Genomic DNA, 20,017 nt, shown 5'->3' with positions numbered 1-20,017 from the left:
TAGATACGTCAATTCAGGTAGTACTACTAAAAAATGGAGAGTGGTTTGTCTGACTTTTATTTGCCCTCTGTAGGGTTTTTTGACTAATGGTTTCATACTCCAGTTACATGGGATGTAACTCTTCAAAATGAGTGCGTTTTTTAAAAATTTGTATTTATTTATTTATTGTCTGTGCTGGATCTTAGTTGTGGCCCACGGGATCTTCGATCTTCATTGCCGCATGCAGGATCTTTAGTTTCTGCATGTAAACTCTTAGTTGTAGCATGTGGGATCTAGTTCCCTGACCAGGGATGGAACCTAGGCCCCCTGCAGTGGGAGCACTGAGTCTTACCACCGGACCACGAGGGAAGTGCCAAAATGAATGCCTTTTTAAATATCTTTTGACTGATAGAACACACCCTTGGGGATTAGCATTTGTGCCGTGGCACACAGGGTCAGTATCTTTACATACTTTGATGAGGGAAAAGTGCAGAAACATGGAGTATAGCCCCACTGTTAGCTCCACAAGAATTTGTTGGATGGATGGAAAAATGATGGAATGGAATTGAGGAGAAAGCAAAGAAAGAACATGAGAAGACGAGTTGGACTCTTCCTTTAGAGTGGATTCATGCTGCATCCCTGGTTCCCAAAACTCAGAAGCTACCAGAACCTAGAAATGGTGGCAGCAAGGGAAAATATGAGGATCCTGCTGTTCACTGATTCTCTAGAAAACTCAGCAGACCATCCAGTGAGATCTTTGGGATGGTTGATACGTTCTGGCCATGGAATGGGAAATATTGACCTCAAGTTTTTCTCCTTGCTGGGTAGAAACTTCATTTTTGATTAGAGTAACGAACGGAGTAGAAAAGCTTCCACCATAATGTGAATTTCAGGTATGTTAGCTCTGGTTCTAATCCCTTCTGTAATGTTGCCTAGTATTTAATTTCTTTGTGTGCCTATCACAACGGTGCTTGCAACGAGGGTTCTGTTAGTTCAGCTGTCACAACAAATTTGCGCATGGATCAACTTACAACAGAATCAAGAGAGATAATGAGCACCAAAGAAATACGCCCAGAGCAGTGTATGATTTGATAAAATGTAGGGTTCAGAAAACAGACATATCCTTAAACAACTTTGGATGTGGAAACAATGCATCTGTCCACAATATTTATTACATAATAATACAGATTAGGCATAGAATGTCTCCTGTTTGTGAACAAAAGGTTTAGAACCTTCTACCTCCAGGAGGTATAGGGGATTCACAAAACCGGGTGGATGCAGCATGGAGATCCTTACATAAGAGATTGTGCCTAGGTACCAAGTTGTGCTTAATAAGGGAATGGATATTATTTGAATTTCCCTGCAGACAGGGAAGTCTAGGATGACAAGGACCAGGTCTTCCTTGTTAACTGCTGTAACCCTTGTGCTTAGCCCAGAGCTGGCATATAATAGGCACTTAAATAAATGAAATCAAAGCCAGCAAACAGAATGAAGCATATTTATTTATATAGCTCAGTTGGTAAAGAATCCACCTGCAATGCAGGAGTTCAGTTCAGTTCAGTCGCTCAGTCGTGTCCGACCCTTTGTGACCCCATGAATCACAGCACGCCAGGCCTCCCTGTCCATCACCATCTCCCGGAGTTCACTCAAACTCACATCCATCGAGTCGGTGATGCCATCCAGCCATCTCATCCTCTGTCGTCCCCTTTTCCTCCTGCCCCCAATCCCTCCCAGCATCAGAGTCTTTTCCAATGCAGGAGACCCTGGTTCAATTCCTGGGTCGGGAAGATCCCCTGGAGAAGGGAAAGGCTACCCACTCCAGTATTCTGGCCTGGAGGATTCCATGGACTGTATAGTCCATGGGGTCTCAAAGAGTCAGACACGACTGAGCGACTAAGCACAGACACATTTATATAAAAGCTAACACTGGCTTTTATTGATACTAGTCAAGTCCAGTCAAATCATGGCTGACGCGAATACTACTCCGTTATCTGTCAACAATCTGATTTAAAACTTACCATGGTAACAACAGAATTTTATAGGTCAACAGTGATAGCTTTGTAGTGTTAGGGGACTGTTTATCCAAGCTCTTTAATGTTGCAGTTCATTCTTTCTGTTGCAGAATTATCTTTAATTGTTTGACAGGGCCAGGGCCATCAGTAGCCCACAGAGGACCTTTATGAAATTAGAAAAAGCCGCCCTCCCCACCCCTGAGGGCTGCACCCTTGCCAGTGCACGTGGCTGGGGTTCAGGCCTCCCTCGCCCCTTCAGCAGGACACCCCCATGCACTGAGAAACCTGCAGAGCCATTTGCTTCATCCCTTGTTTACTGAGTACCTTCTCTTGTCTCGTACCACGTCGGGTAATGACACATATAACCCCTCTGAATTATCAATTATCCTGACAATCCTGAAAGGCAAAGATCACGTAAGGAAACTGAGGTCCGGAGACTTTGAATTGCATGGTTAAGTAAATGATGGGTGAGGATCACACTTAACAGCACAACAGTCTGGAACCCCTGGCTCCAGCTGAAGAGGAAGGAGGATGAATAGATTCAAAATGTGTCCTTCATCAGCAGCTGGGGATAAAAACCTTCCTAAGGATAAGAAAGGGAGTGCGGTGGTTACCATTGTCTTTTTCGTGGCGTTCTCTGAGAGTTGGTTTGAAACAAGCATTTGTTTTCCAACCCTTTCACTTATCTACTCTGATCTTCTGTCCTTTCTGAATAGGCTCAGAGAAAGGTAGTAGGATTAGGATGAATGTAATGGCCTTCCCTTTCTTTGTGTCCGCCAGGACCTCTTCCTTGCTGCAGCTGTCACGTGAAGTGTAACGCTCACGATGGCTAACTTGACTGATGCTCAGGGGGCACCAGTCACTGTGATGGTGGTTTTCCAGGTGTTAACTCATGTAATCCTCACAACAGTTCAGCTGCCCCTCTTCCCACTCTACAGGTGATGAAACTGAGGCACACAGAGGCTGAGCAAAGCTAGTAGGTGGAAGAACCAGGATTCAGACCCAGTGCATTAGAGGTGCCATTTTCAGGGTCATAAGATATCTGTCCTCCCTTTAGAGCAGCTTATACTCTTCTACCACGTAGGAAAAAGAATTATTGAGTGATTCAGTTCAGTTCAGTTCAGTTGCTCAGTCGTGTCCGACTCTTTGCAACCCAATGAACCAAAGCACGCCAGGCCTCCCTGTCTATCACCAACTCCTGGAGTCTACCCAAACCCATGTCCATTGAGTCAGTGATGCCATCCAACCATCTCATCCTCTGTCGTCCCCTTCTCCTCCTTTCCCAGCATCAGGGTCTTTTCAAATGAGTCAGCTCTTCGCATCAGGTGGCCAAAGTATTGGAGTTTCAGCTTCAACATCAGTCCTTCCAATGAACACGCAGGACTGATCTCCTTCAGAATGGACTGGTTGGCTCTCCTTGCAGTCCAAGGGACTCTCAAGAGTCTCCTACAACACCACAGTTCAAAAGCATCAATTCTTCGGTGCTCAGCCTTCTTCACAGTCCAACTCTCACATCCATACATGACCACTAGAGGTCATTACCTCCAAAATGCATTTATTTCAAAATTCAGGGTGCAGTTAATCAACATGAATTACCAAATAAGTGTGTCACTACACTTCCAGCGTTTTCTCTAATTTTTGGTGATCATTTTGAAAATGTTTTAGCTTTTGGGGGCTACCCCCCCAAATATTCAAGACAGTGACTTCTTTTGTAATATTTCTCAGCTTGGTTGACTATTTTCAGGTTGCAATATAAGAATATTATATGTCAAGGACATTTTCCTACTTTAGGTCTGATAGTAAGATTAGGAAAAGTACATAAGAATGAAAATTCATGCTGTGACCATGGGCATAAAAGTTCTAATTATGGAAGAAATTGATAGATCCCTTGGACACCATTTGTGGATAAATAAATTTTCACAAAGCATTTGTTTTTTTGAGAAAAAATACCTTGACTTATCCTGATAGCCCAAGTTCATGTCCATTGAATCAGTGATGCGCTCCAACCATCTCATCCTCTGCTTCTCTCTTCTCCTTTTGCCTTCAATCTTGCCCCGCATCAGGGTCTTTTCCAGTGGGTTGGCTGTTCGGTGCTGTTCAATGGACATGAATTTGGGTAAACTCTGGGAGATCGTGAGGGACAGGGAAGCCTGGTGTGCTGCAGTCCATGGTGTCACAAAGAATCACATGACTCAGTGACTCAACAACAACAATCCTGATGGCACAATATATGTTTCAAAACATGAAGTTGAGTGGCTATGATTTGGGTGTGTCAACACATTTTTTTTCCCCCACAGCTTTCTGCTCTAGAAAAATGATGACATTACAGTGCACCCACAGCTGGCACTGCTGGCTGAAAGTCGTTTGTCTCATTTAACTGACAGTACTGATCACTGTAATAACTGTTTTCCCAGAAAATACAATTTGGAAGACATTTGTGATTAGTATAATAGTACATTTCCTTGTCAGTTCCCTAAGGCAACCATCACTGAAACATCCTTTGTGTGGCATCTAAATGAATTGTCTTGTCATAACGAATTTCTTCATAGACCTGAGAAATCACTTCTGTTAAGTTGCCTTCTGTGCTGTTAATTTGAAGGCTCCATGCGTGATGAGGCCAGAGAAGGGGGAGTGAAGGATAGCCCTCCTCCCAGCTTTGTACCACGGACCCCCAGGCCCACAGCCTGTGCCCCGTGTCTCACAAAATCCTCCCTAGACTGTGCTTTTCCAGCTTCATGTCTAATCCCTCTCCATGGGGGGATCCACACACATTCTCAGAGATAGGCTGGGAGACTGATGTGAGTAAATGTATTAAAAAGAGAAAACAATTGGCAGTGAGTTGAACTCATGAGAATACATAAACTAAGGAAGTAAAGAACCATGACAGTTACTAACTCAGGGAAAAACAAAAAATCGAATAGCTGACTACCTGGCTCAGTTCTTCATTGCAGACATATTTATTATATGTACGTATAACTGAATATCGATAAAATCTAAATTACAACATGATTACTATTTTAAATCAATACTAATGTGCAATTTCTGAATTGAAATGTAATTTGAGAGGGTGAAGGGTGATGGAGGCAAGGGGAAAAAAATGTTTTTTATAGTGGGAATTAACTGAAATAGCCAAACTAAAAAACAAAGAAGTAGCGATTCTCTTAGAAATATAGGGGGGAAAATCCCTCCAAAAACAGCTAAAAGAATGAAAACATTTAACCCTAGAGAAGGGGAAATGGGAGAGGAGACCTGAGTCTTAGTTGTATATCTTAACTTACATTAGATAAACATAACTCTTTAAACTATGTACCTGTGTAACTTCGGAGAAGGCAATGGCACCCCACTCCAGTACTCTTGCCTGGAAAATCCCATGGATGGAGGAGCCTGGTAGGCTGCAGTCCATGGGGTCGCTAGGAGTCGGACACGACTGAGCGACTTCCCTTTCACTTGTCACTTTCATGCATTGGAGAAGGAAATGGCAACCCACTCCAGTGTTCTTGCCTGGAGAATCCCAGGGACGGGGGAGCCTGGCAGGCTGCCGTCTATGGGGTCGCACAGAGTCGGACACGACTGAAGTGACTTACCTTACCTGTATAACTTAGGTCAGGGGTAACCTAGGAAAGAAAAGAAGAAAAAATATTTTTGGAGGAAAAAAGGATAGAAGAGGAAATATATCGTCTAGAGGCCCATTTTAACATGCTGGTTTATTTTCTTCAAATATCTCCTTTTCTATTTTTCTTCTGTTTCTCCCTTCCAATGATCAACACTGTTGTAATTGTGCTATGCATAAAACTGATAGCTAACTTATTGAACATTTAATTGCAAAACAGACCTTGTGGTAGTACACATTTTCTATGCATTATTTTATCTGATAAACCAACTGGAAGTGCTGATTTTTATCTTATTATATAATCATTGTCTTATTTTAGCATATGGTCAGCATATGGTCTGACAATAATATTCCACTCAGTGGATTCTTGATCTTTCTCCTAAATTATTAGACTTTTAAATTGTTTCCCCAGTTTTGCTATTCGAAAGAATACTGGGCTGATACATTTTCCCCAAAGCATTTTACTGATATTTTTGTTTTTAGGATGAATTTCCAGAAGCAGGATCACTGGGTCAAAGGGTGTAAGCATGTTGCCATGCTGCTTTCTTAAACTGTTGAGAGAACATTTCTGCCTTCATTGTTTAATGTCATATGATGCCTCATGCAACTATGACACAGGTGGGAGAAACAGATTCACTGCCATTTTACAGACATAACTACTAGGAACCAAGTTCCCAAGGTTACACAATTGGAAGAAGAACCAGAAATGCAGAGGAAAAAAAAATGCATTCTACCCAGCTCTCTCTTGAGCTCTTTCCCAACTGGGCCCCCCAAAATGAATGAAACCCAGACTGATCTGTGCCTGCTACTTTCTCTCCCAGACATCTCAGTCTTTACATATTAGGGCTTCTCTAGCATGGGGCCTTTTCCATTCACTGAGGGCCATTCTGCTTTCAGTTCAGTCCAGTTCAGTCACTCAGTTGTATCTGACTCTTTGCGACCCCAAGGACCACGGCATACCGGGCTTCCCTGTCCATCACCAACTCCTGGAGCTTACTCAAACTCATGTCTACTGCGTTGGTGACCCTATCCAACCATCTCATCCTCTGTCGTCCCCTTCTCCTCCTGCCTTCAATCTTTCCCAGCATCAGGGTTTTTTCCAATGAATAGGTTCTTTACATCAGGTGGCCAAAGTATTGGAGTTTCAGCTTCAACATCAGTCCTTCCAGTGAATATTCAGGTCTGATTTCCTTTAGGATTGACTGGTTGGATCTCCTTGCAGTCCAAGGGACTCTCAAGAATCTTCTCCAACACCATGGTTCAAAAGCATCGATTCTTCAGCACTTAGTTTTCTTTATAGTCCAACTCTCACATCCATACATGACTGCTAGAAAAACCATAGCTTTGACTAGACAGACCTTTGTTGGCAAAGTAACGTCTCTGCTTTTTAATATTATGTCTTGGATGGTCCTTCTGCTTTAAGGGGAAGGTAAGACCTCTCTAGCAGCCCAAGGGCCACTACTTATGCTGTGAAATCTACTCAGCCTAAGGAAGAGAAAGGGCAGGACAGAGGAAAGAGTGTGAGGAAACAAAATATACTACATTAGAATATGAGACAGGAGCCACAAGCAGGTGCACAAGGAACAAACGGAAAAAGAAAATGATTTTGAAGGATTTCATGTTTAAGATGAGGTATTTGAGCTGAAAACACTAGAGAAACTTGACTTGTGGTGTGTTAAGGGCATGGTATGGCCTCTTTGTATTCGATTCTACACGAGACTTTCTTGAACTGTTAAACTTGCTTCTTGATAGCAATACACTTTCTCAGGATGCTGCTGCTGCTGCTGCTAAGTTGCTTCAGTCGTGTCCAACTCTGTGTGACCCCATAGACGGCAGCCCACCAGGCTCCCCTATCCCTGGGATTCTCCAGGCAAGAACACTGGAATGGGTTGCCATTTCCTTCTCCAATGCATGAAAGTGAAAGTGAAGTCGCTCAGTCCTGTCCGACTCTTAGCAACCCCATGGACTGCAGCCTACCAGGCTCCTCCATCCATGGGATTTTCCAGGCAAGAGTACTGGAGTGGGGTGCCATTGCCTTCTCCATTCTCAGGTTAGAAACCGAATAATAATTTGTATTTTTCTTTTCAAATGAATAATAAAAAGTAACTTCAAATACCTATTTTTCAGCCACAGAAGAAAGCGAGTCCTGCTTTGTCCAGCCAAAACCACGTGCACTGGGCAGAGAATCTACTTTGTGTGGCAAAGTACAAAAGGAAAGCCTTCCTCCATTAGACAAGCTCAAGATCTCAGCCGTGTCCACAGCTAATGGTGTTCAGTCCCTCCCTGAACAGCCCCTGGCAAAGGAGGCTGCAGACCCACCAGAAGCCACAGAGGAAACTCAGCCTCTGCAGGGACTGAAGGGGTCTGAGCCACCTCAGCAAGGTGGTAAAGATGGTGCTCCAGGAGCAGAAGGAAAGGAGGACGCGGAAGCAGTGACAGAGGCTCCACCTTTGAAAGGAAGTGCTGAGACTGAACCTTTAGGAGCGGAAGCCAAGAATCAGCCTTTGATAACAGCGGGAGAGAGGGACTCTCCTGGAGCAGTGGAAGGTACTGAGGATCCACAAGCTGCCGGAGAGATGACCCCTCTAGGAACAGCTGAGAGAGTTCCTCTGGAAGCAGCCAGAGAGCCAGGATCTCAAGAAGCTGGGGGAAAGGGTGAACAGTCCCAACTCCCAGAGACAGTTCCCAAGGAGACAGAATCTCCGGAGATATTGGAAGGCAGTCAGCCTGTGGAAACAGCTGAGACACAGGAACTTCAAGAAACAGTTGGAGAAGATGAGCGATCCCAACTTGTAGAAGCAGTTCCCAAAGAGAATGCATCTCTGGAAGTGTTGGACGGAAGTCAGTCTGTGGGAGCCGAGGGAAAAAAGCAACTTCAGGAGACGCTGGGGGAAAATGAGCAGTCTCAGCTTCGAGAGACGATTCGCAGAGAGCATGGTGGACCGGAAGTGTCGGACGGAAGTCAGTCTGTGGAAGCCGAGGAAGAGAAGCGACTTCCGGAAACGCTGGGGAAAGATGAGCAGCCCCAGCTTCGAGAGACGATTCCCAGAGAGCACGGCGGACCGGAAGTGTTGGACGCAAGTCAGTCTGTGGAGACAGCTGTAAAGGCTGATTCACCCCATAAAACTCCCCAAGGTCCGGGGAACATGCAGAAGATCCAACCTGAAAGAACAGTTGAAAGCATGGAACATCCGGCCGGAATTCTAGAGACAGGGGCGAAGGTGGAAATGGCCAGGAAAATTCACACTAACGAAGAGGACCAACACATTGAAGGTAAAGTCATGCTGTCAGATCCCGTTGTTTAGACGTGCCCCATAAGAGATCATCTCTGGGGGGTGGGGGAGGCTGACACACAGCTCCCCCACCCCGGAGTCTCTCAGTGGTTGAAGTTCCCGTGATCCCAACTAAAAAGTCTTCCAGACTTGAACAACAGGCAACTTGGCTTTCCAGCAAAAGTTTTCTAAAGCATAGTCTTTAGAAAAGTATCTAGATTTTTAACCTAGTTTCATTGTTAAATGAAATGGGATATTGAAGCAATGTTAAAATTTCTGAATTTTTCCAAGTTCACTCTTCATCAGGCCCCATGTATGGTATGAACATCCAACGTAAAGATGGTCAGTGGAGGAACTGACTTTTTTTTAATATATAATTTTATTTATTTATTTATTTTTGGTTGCACTGGGTCTTTGTTGTGTGTGGGCTTTCTCTAGTTGCGGCCAAGTGGAGGCTACTCTCTATACTTGCAGTGTGCAGGCTTCTCTCCCTGTAGTGGCTTTCCTTGTTGTGGAGCACAGACTCTAGGTGAGTTGGCTTCAATGCTATGGCCCATGGGCTTAGTTGCTCCATGGCATGTGATATCTTCCCAGATCGGGGATCAAACCAGTGTTCCCTGTATTGCAAGGGGGACTCCTAACCACTGAACTACTAGGGAAGCCCAGGAACTGACTTTTTAATGAAAGAACACAAGAATAATGCCTCTTAGCGTGTCATATTCATCTTTGCAATCTTATCCTTAGAAATTACTGTCAATATCCCCTTGTCCTTCTTCTCTTTTTATCTTTATGAGAAGACTAGAGAAATGTACTATGTCTTAGCAAATGGTATTTTTAAAACATGTACATTACCTGTATAAAGAAAATGAAATCTATACTGTTCTTTATTGGAGTTACAATTAAAAAATTCTTCTGGGGCAGGATTTACATTTTGGTAAATTTTAACTTCACCTTACAGTAGAATTAAGTGAAACATTCATCAGTCTATTTCTTAATTATTTCACTCGTTAATGCAGCAGTTTTTGAATGTCTAATCATTTGCTTGGTGCCCAGTGCAGGAGTAAGGGATAGTCCCTGTTCTCAAGGGGTTCACAGTCTAGTGGGGAGAAGGCAGAATTTAAACAAAATACCACAATCTATTGAGGTAAATGCTTTAATGAAGGTATATAAAAGTGCTTTGGGAATCAGAAGGCAGAAGCAAGTAAAAGCGTATATTTGTTATACAGGCTTGGCACACTCAAGTCTTTGGGGCCTAGGGTGATGGCAGTGGGTGAATTGAGGGGCACATATAATGTTGCGGGGAGCCCCAGGGACCTTGGTGAACAGGAGCACAATCCTATCAAAAGAGGCAGCTGCTTCTTGGCTCCATTCAAAACATAGGGGCCAGTGTTGCCCGAACTGACTTCTTAGGGAGACATTTGTATGTGTAATACCTGGACTTTTAAATGTTTCAGCTCTTTAAAAGTTTGATGATTGTTTTCTTTAAACACCAGAATGACCAAACAAGACAGGTTTCTGGACACCCCTAGACCATATTTTGAACTTTCTATTTGTAATATGTTCTGCCATCCGCATCCTGATTTTATATAAGAGAGTGCCAAGACTCAGAAACAGTAAGTGACATTGGCCCTCTGAAGATCTCAGAGACCCAGGGCAATTGCCTTTCTTGACATCCCTAGAGAAACCTACTGTTTAGACTTAAAGAGCAAGAGCTGCCCCTGTTGGAAACCAGGTGTGGAGCACTTGGTTGTTAATGCTAAATAAGTATCTCTTAATATCCCCTTTGGTTAATTTTCCAGGTGAGACAGGGGAAACGGTTGAAACAGAGATGGAGAGTGAGAAAGTCAGTGAAGGGGCTGAAAAAAAAGAAGAAACAGGAGAAGCCATGGATCTTTCAGCAGCCACACAGATAGGTATGGATGGAAGGGTGAAGGGACACAGCATGTTATAACAGAGAAGACAGAAAACTGCAGTGAAGTTGTGGTTACAGATGGTATCTTTCAACATTGACATGTTTTATACCAGGAAAATGTAGTTATCATGTTCTTGATTACATTGTTCCATAGAACTGCTAAGCTATAAATGGTTTTCTTAGCTACTTAGAATTCAGAACTACAGTAGCCAGAGCCAGTATTGACTAGAGTATATGTTCATTTAAGAGTGTGAGGGCATTTTCTTCATTGTGGCAATGGGTCCATTCAGTGTAGAACAGTGAGACCCTAAAAGAAAACATACACCTTTAACTATAGGTGACTGGAGAAAGGAGTTAAGTAAATTTTAGGCAGCTCATGATAATGAAGTCATACAGAATTAGGATGGAATAAGAATGATTAACAACAATGGGACAACTTCTATCTAGTATTTCTTTCCTATCACAGAATTTAAAGCTAGTAGGAACCTGGGAAAGTGTGTCATTTAATTATCTTCTTTCCTTAAGCCTATCTACTACCAAGGATCCTTAATGATCATGGTGTATGAAAAATGGCAACAAAATGCTTGTAAAAGGAATACAGACTCTGGTGCTGTTATAAAATTAGGCATTTTTCACAATGAAAGGCTACACATTTTTAATGTGCCATTTTGAATCATCTAGTGATTTTATATGTATGTGAGGTGTTTCAATTGGTGTTATTCCTTTAACTGACATTAAAGGTATTTTAAATTGACTTTTAAATGTATTTCAGAGGCAACAAACAGCAAGAATTAAAAACTAGATTTGTTGCCTATGTGGAGTCTATTCCTTGGGCTCTATTTTTTTTTTTTTAAGATTACTTTGATTTAATATTAGGCTTTAGAGGTGGGAAAGAACTAAAAAAATCAAGATTTAAAAACCATTTATAATATTTCATTAATGTTAAAATGATATAGAAAGTCACCTTTCAAGAATTCCTCCAAAGTTGCCAAGGGATTTTGATAAATTATTATCTGTGATTATATGTGAATAAGAATAATGATAGCAATCTTTTTCACCAATTAGTGCCTTGTGCTTATGAATATCAGGATAGAATTATATTCTGGACACATTTGGTATCTTTATCTTATTTGTAAATATATAGTTTAAAGATAACTTCTTAGATGAATTAACTAGACTCTTTTACTTTAGCTTCTGTATTAAACTATGAAGATGATGTAATTAATTTTAAGAACATAGAATAGAGGGAAGAATTATCTTTACTCTGATTTTAATGTTTTTATGTTTCTGACTTTAAAGAGTTGAATTGAGGTAGGTAACAAGAGGAGTTACTTGAGTAGATGACCTCATCCTGTCTGCAAAATAAAGAAGCTGGATTGTGATTTTATTGAGAAGGACTTTTGTATGTGTCTTTGAATTCATGCATTTTACTCTTTTAATGGAAAAGATGGATGCTTTCATGAAAATGATAGGTACTTGATAAGTATTTGTCAAATCAATAAGTGAATAACAAGTACCAAGGATTCCCATTTATACTTCCTTCATTAAAAAAATATTTAAAATATGGATTTGTGCGATTCTAATGTTTTCATTCCAAAGCTGGTCAAGCTTAGTAACACTATATATTTGGTGTAGTTCCAAAACTAGCAATAATTTGGGGTCAGAAAGTTATATAACTCAGAACTGATATAACATCTCTTAAGCTATATTTTGTATCCAAAGGTGTTTTTCCTGACCTAAAGATATCTTTGTATAGGTATCTAGTAAGTAGAAAATGTCAGAGCTTAGTGTAAAATATGAATGATCACCTTAGAAAGTGATTGTACTTTGTATCAAGTACTGAAATAGTAGGATTCAATTACTTAATAGGCTTAAAGTTTTGTTCTTCATTGTGTGGATTTTTTTTTAAATCTCTAGCATATGTTAAAGAGATCTATTCAGAACTCATTCTTTGAAGAAGTCTTTCTCAAAAGCATTATTATAGAGTTGTAAATTAGAAGTTTTCAAATTATTTATTGATCCCATTTTTCCATAATAACTAAAATAATTTATTCTCAGAAAAATTTAGAAATTTGTATAAATTTCTGGTACTTTCTATACTTTTGTTTTTGGCCTTTAATGTGGTTATTAAGATATTTTTAGAAATTGTTCTTATTCTTTTAGATAATATTAATATATTTTAAATTCAAAACCTAGAAAGAAAATGGAAATGTTCCATATTTGAAGATTCCAAAATTAAAATATTCCATCTAAATAATCTGCTAATTAATTTTTTAAAACAAAATTAAAGTAATAATTGCCTATAGCAAAAAAACTCAAATAATACAGAAAGGTATGAAAAGTTGTTTCCCCTTTGTCCTTTAGTCCTTCTATGAAAAGATAATAAAGATTTTTGCTTCTAATTCTTCCATAAGAAGGTAATGTATATGCCAGGCTATATGGATATGCTAAAACAGAAGTGTATGTGTACACATCCACATTTTATAATGTAAATGATAATTTATTTAGCCCTTATATTGTGAAGAAGTGCATATAAGACCACAAAACCATCCCTTCCTTTGCTAAAGTTTTTTTTCTTTTGCCTAAAACTGATATAGCAAAGTACACTCTGATTCTTAGTTCCCAGACTTTGAGAGAAGTTTATTAATTTTGCTTCCAGATTCAAAATGCAGAAGCTGGATTAAGACTTGAGCTATTTAAAATGAATTAATAGAAAAACTACCATCAGGGCTGGATTTTCTTGCTTTTTTTGTTTTTTAAGTTTTTGTTGAATTTGTTACAACATTGCTTCTGTTTTATGTTTTGGTTTTTTGGCTGAAAGGCATGTAGGGTCTTACTTCCCTGACCAGGGATTGAACCTACACTCCCTGCATTGAAAGGTGAAGCTTAACCACTGGCCTATCGGGAAGTCCCCAGGACTGAATTTTCTAATTCCAGGATGCTGTATAGGCATTTTGTAGCCCAGTTTGTGTTCTGTTTAGATGATTGCAGAATTTTCTGTATGTAACTGGGAAGGAAATGGTGAACAAATGATTTGCCAGTTGGCATTCCCATTTGGACTGCAAAGAGATCAAACCAGTCAGTCCTAAAGGAAATCAACCCTGAATATTCATTGGAAGGACTGATGCTGAAGCTGAAGCTCCAATACTTTGGCCACCTGATGCAAAGAATTGACTCACTGGAAAAGACCCTGATGCTGGGAAAGATTGAGGGGACGACAGAGGATGAGATGGTTGGATGGCATCACTGACTGGATGGACATGAGTTTGAGCAAGCTCCAGGAGTTGGTATTAGACCAGGAAGCCTGGCGTGCTGCAGTCCATGGGGTCAGAAAGAGTTGGACACGACTGAGCAACTGAACTGAACTGATCCGCATTAGGGAGAGAACGTTGGCCTTTACCGACAGGGGGTGCCAGTTGTCAATCTAGGAATTCCCCAATCCAGACTCCAGACTCTTGGTCAGAGGTGCTCTGTATCATCTCCTGGGGGACCCATAGGATAGGAGTGTGTGACCAACCTGTGTGACCTCACTGCTTTTTCCATTCAAACTTTGGAGTAAGAGCCTTAGCATAGCTAATAGCCTTGAGCAATCAAAACACCCACATCATTTATTTTTTAATTTTTTGGCCACACAGAATGGCTTGTGGTATCTTAGATCTCTGACTAGGGATCGAACCTGGGCCCTTGGCAGTGAAAGCATGGAGTCCTAACCACTGGACTTCCAGGGAATTCCTGCACATCATTTTTTTTGTTTTTCTTTTTTTATTCACACATCATTCTTAACAGATGCTTTATTCCACACTTGGCCTTGAGTTAAGAATGGCTTTTAAAGGAAAAAAAATTTTTTTTCCACATTGAAGTAATCAAAGAGTGTTGGATGGTCATGGTCAAATAATCTGTGTTCTTTTGGCAAATATAATAGATTGTCAGAGCATCTAACATTACAAGCATCTCATTATAAAGCTAATTTGGTGACCCAATTCTGAATCGTTTCACAAATGTCAACATTGTGAACATCATAAAGCTGTTTCATGTAGCCCATGTGCCTCTGTTGGGTAAAAGGAGAGTGATCCTCTAATGGCAAGGCAGGGCTGTGTCTGAAAAGTTGAAAGCCTTTGCTCACAAAGTGTCATTTCATCTAAAACTTTGTCAGCTCCTCTTGTCCCCAGAGCTTATAAAGTTAAGGAGTGAGACTGGCTGTAATCTCAAGATTTTAATTGCAGGAACAGAATCAGTATAATCTCAGAGAGCCATTGACAGATACGGAATTTCTCTTTTCAGTTCTTGTTACTTCCAGCAAAAGTTAAGGAATTCCCTGGCAGTAGTAACCCACATGAAGTCAAATTGGAGACCTTCAGCTTTACTTCAGAAACACCACCCAGCAAATGTATTGGGCAATAGCTGAGATATTGCAAGCTAACCACCATATCATTATTTCTGCACCTACTGAAAGAAGTCTGCAAACATCAAAGCCAGGCTTTAATAACTGTTGAAGGTTGAAGTGGGGCCAGTGTGTATTATGTTGGTCTAAATTATCCTTTCAGTCTAATAGTGTGCAACTGATGTGAATAAACACACAACTCTCTCCATTACTAGGACAGAGATCTGCCTGCCTCACCGGTTTCCAGAAAAAGAGTTCTGAGAAACCAGTTAGGAACCATAATTTTGGTTTGAAATTTGTCTCATTTTTTTCTTTTTCCCCGGGGAGGGGGGTGAAGTAAAAAAGAATAGTTTTATTTCTTTGCCAGGCATAGGAGGAAACAGCTGGGCTCCTGCCTCCATGTCCCCCACCTGGGAGGATTTGATGAGAGGTTTTATAACAGTGTTCAAAGCCAGGGTCTGTGACAAGATTCCGGTGTGTGCAGGGTTTGCACTCCCTTAATCTCGTCTTAGGTGGTTGGCCTCCTAATCTTTAAAAATTTTTTTTTTTTTACTTGTAAAATATAGATTGTTGTTGTCCGACTCTTTTGCAACCCCATGGTCTGGAGCCCGCCAGGCTCCTCTGTCCATGGGATTTTTCAGGCAAGGATGCTAGAGTGGGGGGATTTCCCTGGTGGTCCAGTGGTTGGGAATCTGCCTGCCAATGCAGGGGACACTGGTTCACTCCTGGTCCGGGAAGATTCCAGTGCGGCAGAGCCACTAAGCCTGTGTATGCCACAACTACTGAGCCTGCCCTGTAAAGCCCATGTTTTGCAACAAGGCAAACCACCGCAGTGAGAAGCCCAAGCACTGAAGCTAGAGAGTAGCCCCCACTTGTTGCAATTAGAGAAAGTTCGAGCACAGCAATGAGACCCACTGCAGCCAAAAATAAATAAATAAAACTTAATAAACAAAAAAAAGAAAGGATACTGGAATACGTTGCCACTTCCTTCTCCAGGGGATCTTCCCCACCTGGGGGTCAAACCCACACCTGCATTGCAGGCAGTTTCTTTGCCACTGAGCCACCAGGGAAACCTAAAATGTAGTTCTCAAATTTTTCTTAACAAAATAGAAGTAACTAGCAAGATATAATAATTCATACTATCATATAAATTTATGAAAAAAATAATGCATATTATATTGAATCAATATACATGATCCTGATTCCAAATACTTAAAAAAAATTCTTCAGTGACAAAAGAGGCTGTCCACTGAAGCTGTCCAGTTGTCCAGGGGCTTTGAGCTGGGAGGGTGTTTCAGCCCAGCACCTCACCAGGAAGTCATAAGGTTCAAAGGTGAACTCATGGCAGTTCAGTGTGGGGACTAACTAAAAGTTTATTTTCAACCGTAGTTATTTAGTGGATCACTATGGATTTGCTTCAAGTTTTCTGGATATCAGAGCTTTGTTAAAGAGTTTTTTTTTGGAGGGGTAAAAACACTGCTTTTATCTAAGTACGTGTATGTGACACAGTGATTGCTTACTAATAATCGCAAGAAAGAATTCCTTTATCATTAAAATTTTCTCCTCAGTAAAAAATGGATACATGTTCATATTAGAAACTTCAGGAAATATAAACTCTAAAAAGAGAAAATCTGAACATTACACATAATTCAGTCAAAAATCATGGTGATGTATCTGAGGGATTACTTTTTTGTGTTGCAGTAGCAAGATAGCCAAAGCACAACTATTAATAGAACTTTATGTCTATTGAACCGTGGAGCACAGCACTTCTGAATTTTCCTCATAGGAATTAATTGGAGATAGTAGGTTACAAAGAATGTTCCAATAATACTTGCTATATTAGTAAATATTGATTAGTGTTATAGAGAGAGAGCAATTATGCTCAAGCATATTAGCACTTAGCTAACTACAATTTATGAGAACTAATTGATATCTTAGAAAGAAACACTGAAACTGAAGTTTTTATTTGAGGTTATTTTTTAATGCATTCTAATTGTTGACCAAATGTTAGCAAAAAGATTTTTAAGCCCTTTGGAGCAGGGAAAGTGCCTTATAGGACTTAGTACAAATTTCACATTCTGAATACTTGTTGATGCTATTTATTAATAAATGCTCTTTATTCTTACATAATCATGGTAATTTCCTCAGAACTAAGTATAATTTGCAATAGGGAAGATATGGCCAAAATTTTTATAAAATTATTTTGTACTACTGGTTCAATATTTATAATTTTGATTGAATGTTATTAAAAATAAAGTGTTGGAAAGCTTCTCTATGTGAATTTTTGTTATAGAAACATATTACTTTTGACTTGTGTCCTTGAGAAAGAAAACCATTTTTAAAATCACTCCGTCAAAGGTAAGGAGTATGACAACACAGGGAAATATGGGTGACTCTTTAGATGTCTTGTGATCATTTAATAACACACTTCAAAGAGATTGCTGTGTTTGTATGTTTGAAAGGCTAATATGCAATGTATTCCTTTTCACATTGAACACAATCATATTTTTCCTTAAAGTGTGGGAAGAACACTCAAAAATCCCAGCTACTAACAAATCAATCAACTTGGATACCATTTTATTTCGTTTTCTCATTGCAGAGTTAGAATCTGAAGTCGTGACTAATCTATAAGAATGCCCCTTAGACCCTTATTGGTCAGTTTTATTTGATTTCCTGCCTACAGTGATTGGTTTAGGAATGGGTCCTTATCCTGGGTTGGACCAATCAGAAGCTTCTCAGACTCTCCTGCCTGCCTTTCTGCTGGGGTTGTTACCTTGGTAGTCTCTACATTGAGTCCGCAGCATCCTCCCCTTGAGACAGATGGAGCCGGGAGGTTTTTGGAACACACATGCCTAAAGTCAGCTGTACTGGATTTCTGTTACATGATCCTATGAATTCCTCTTTTTTCCCTTTTTATACTAGTTGGGTTTCTATCACATACAAATAAAGTCTTAAAAGCAGAAAGAAGTGTCTTATATGTAACTTGGAGGAAATATTAAATACAAGAGCAGAAATTAATGCTAAAAAGAATAAACAAAAAATGATTCTTTAAATAGATTAATAAAATGGATAAACTTCCAGACAAGGCTGATTAAAAAAACAGCACAAATAAACTATATTAGATGAAAAGAAGGCATTGAATACAGATGCAAGAGATTAAAAGGTGAAATTTAGATGAAGTGTGCAAATTCTGTAACAAGGTAAATGACCAAAATCTGAATGTTCCCATTACCATTAAAGAAATTGAATCAGTAGTTTAAAATTTTTTCCCAAAGAAAATATCAAGCTCCAACAGTTTTATAGGTAAACTCCATCACACGTTCAAGGATATTTACAACAATGAACTCTTATGTAAAAGAAGAAAGCCAGTTTCACAGAGGAACGTTAACTGTAAAGATACTAAACAAAATACCTCATCCTGAATTTGAGTGTATGAAATATGTTATAAATATGTATGTTGACCAAGGTGAATTTATCTAGGAATAAGAGTTGGTTCTATACTATAAAAAGCTCATTACTATGGGTGTATTTTACCATTATTAGCAAACTAAGTGAGAAAAATCATATGATGATCTCATTGTAGTTGTTGCTAAGTTGTGTCTGACTCTTGGGACCTCACGGATTGTAGCCCACCAAGCTCCTCTGTCCTAGGCAAGAATACTGGTGGTGGTTGTTCAGTTGCTCAGTCATGTCCAACTCTTTGCGACCCCATGACTGCAGCATGCCAAGCTTCCCTGACCTTCACTATTTCCCAGAGTTTGCGCAAACTCATGTCCATTGAGCCAATGATGTCATCTAACAATCTCATCCTCTGTCGTCCCCTTCTCCTGTCTTCAATCTTCCCTAGCATCAGGGCCTTTTCCAGAGTTGGCTCTTTGCATGAGGTGGCCAAAGTATTGGAGTTTTAGCTTCATTATCAGTCCTTTCAATGACTATTCGTGGTTGATTTCTTTTAGGATTGACTGGTTTTATCTCTAGTCTTCTCCAGCACCACAGTTTGAAAGCATCAATTCTTCAGGCTTAGCATTCTTTATGGTCCAACTCTCACATCTGTACATGACTACTGGAAAAACCATAGCTTTGACTATACAAACCTTTGTCAGCAAAGTGATGTCTCTGCTTTTTAATATCCTGTCTAGATTTGTCATGGCTTTCCTTCCAAGGAGCAAGTTCTTTTAATTTCCTGGCTGCAGTCACCGTCCACAGTGATTTTGGAGCCCAAGAAAATAATCTGTCACGGTTTCCACTTTTTCCCCTTTTATTTGCCATGAAGTGATAGGACTAGAGGCCATGGTCTTAAGTTTTTTTTTTTTTCTTAATGTTGAATAGTGCTTATGACATTCCTTTGAAAAGGTGCAATTATTATCTTTCAGCAAACTGAGACTTAAAATAGGTTAAATATTTAGCTGAAAGTCATAGAGCTAATAAGTGGTAGATCCAGGCCTTGAAGCCTGTTGGAATTACTCAAAAGTCTGTGGTCTCAAAACTGCTCTTCAGAAGTGCTTCTAACATTATCTTTTGGTGACAAACTTTACAAATTAGCAAGACATTTCTAAGACAACTTGAAACAAATAGATATATGTAAAATGTTAAATGTGTAAGTAAGAATGTTACAGCACCCTGATATGATAATTTTGTGGAGCAACAGTTAAATCACCTAAGGTATATCTACACAAAAGAAGAGTCTGCAACAGCTTTAAAAATGAGGTGGATCAGTATGTGTCTATATGGAAAACCTTCAAGAAAGAAAGCAATCTGCAGAATAATATATACAGTAAAGCTCCATTTATATAAATAAGTCAAAACCAAACTAGATGATCAAGTATGTAATGGATATAAAACTATCTGCTG

The 20,017-nt window shown here is 40.0% G+C and overlaps 1 protein-coding gene across 1 annotated transcript; it reads left to right on the top strand.

The window, feature by feature from the left end:
- Positions 1-8,061: 8,061 nt before the first annotated feature.
- ERICH5 (glutamate rich 5) lies at positions 8,062-12,353 on the top strand. Its single transcript, XM_055546892.1, has 3 exons — positions 8,062-8,874; positions 10,673-10,786; positions 12,085-12,353. The coding sequence occupies exons 1-3, from the start codon at positions 8,178-8,180 to the stop codon at positions 12,093-12,095; spliced, it is 822 nt and encodes a 273-aa protein (XP_055402867.1). The 5' UTR covers positions 8,062-8,177; the 3' UTR covers positions 12,096-12,353.
- Positions 12,354-20,017: the final 7,664 nt, after the last annotated feature.

The sequence above is a fragment of the Bubalus kerabau genome, chromosome 14, assembly GCF_029407905.1.
Source record: "Bubalus kerabau isolate K-KA32 ecotype Philippines breed swamp buffalo chromosome 14, PCC_UOA_SB_1v2, whole genome shotgun sequence".
NCBI classification, from domain to species: domain Eukaryota; kingdom Metazoa; phylum Chordata; class Mammalia; order Artiodactyla; family Bovidae; genus Bubalus; species Bubalus kerabau.
This window is presented reverse-complemented; position numbering and strand designations above follow the sequence as displayed.

What these genes read in the sequence shown, in the direction of transcription:
- ERICH5 (XM_055546892.1), top strand. Translation starts at nt 8,178, where the DNA reads ATGACCCCTCTAGGAACAGCTGAGAGAGTTCCTCTGGAAGCAGCCAGA. An exon ending in AGAGGACCAACACATTGAAG is followed by an intron (nt 8,875 to 10,672) that starts GTAAAGTCATGC and finishes TTAATTTTCCAG; the next exon opens with GTGAGACAGGGGAAACGGTT.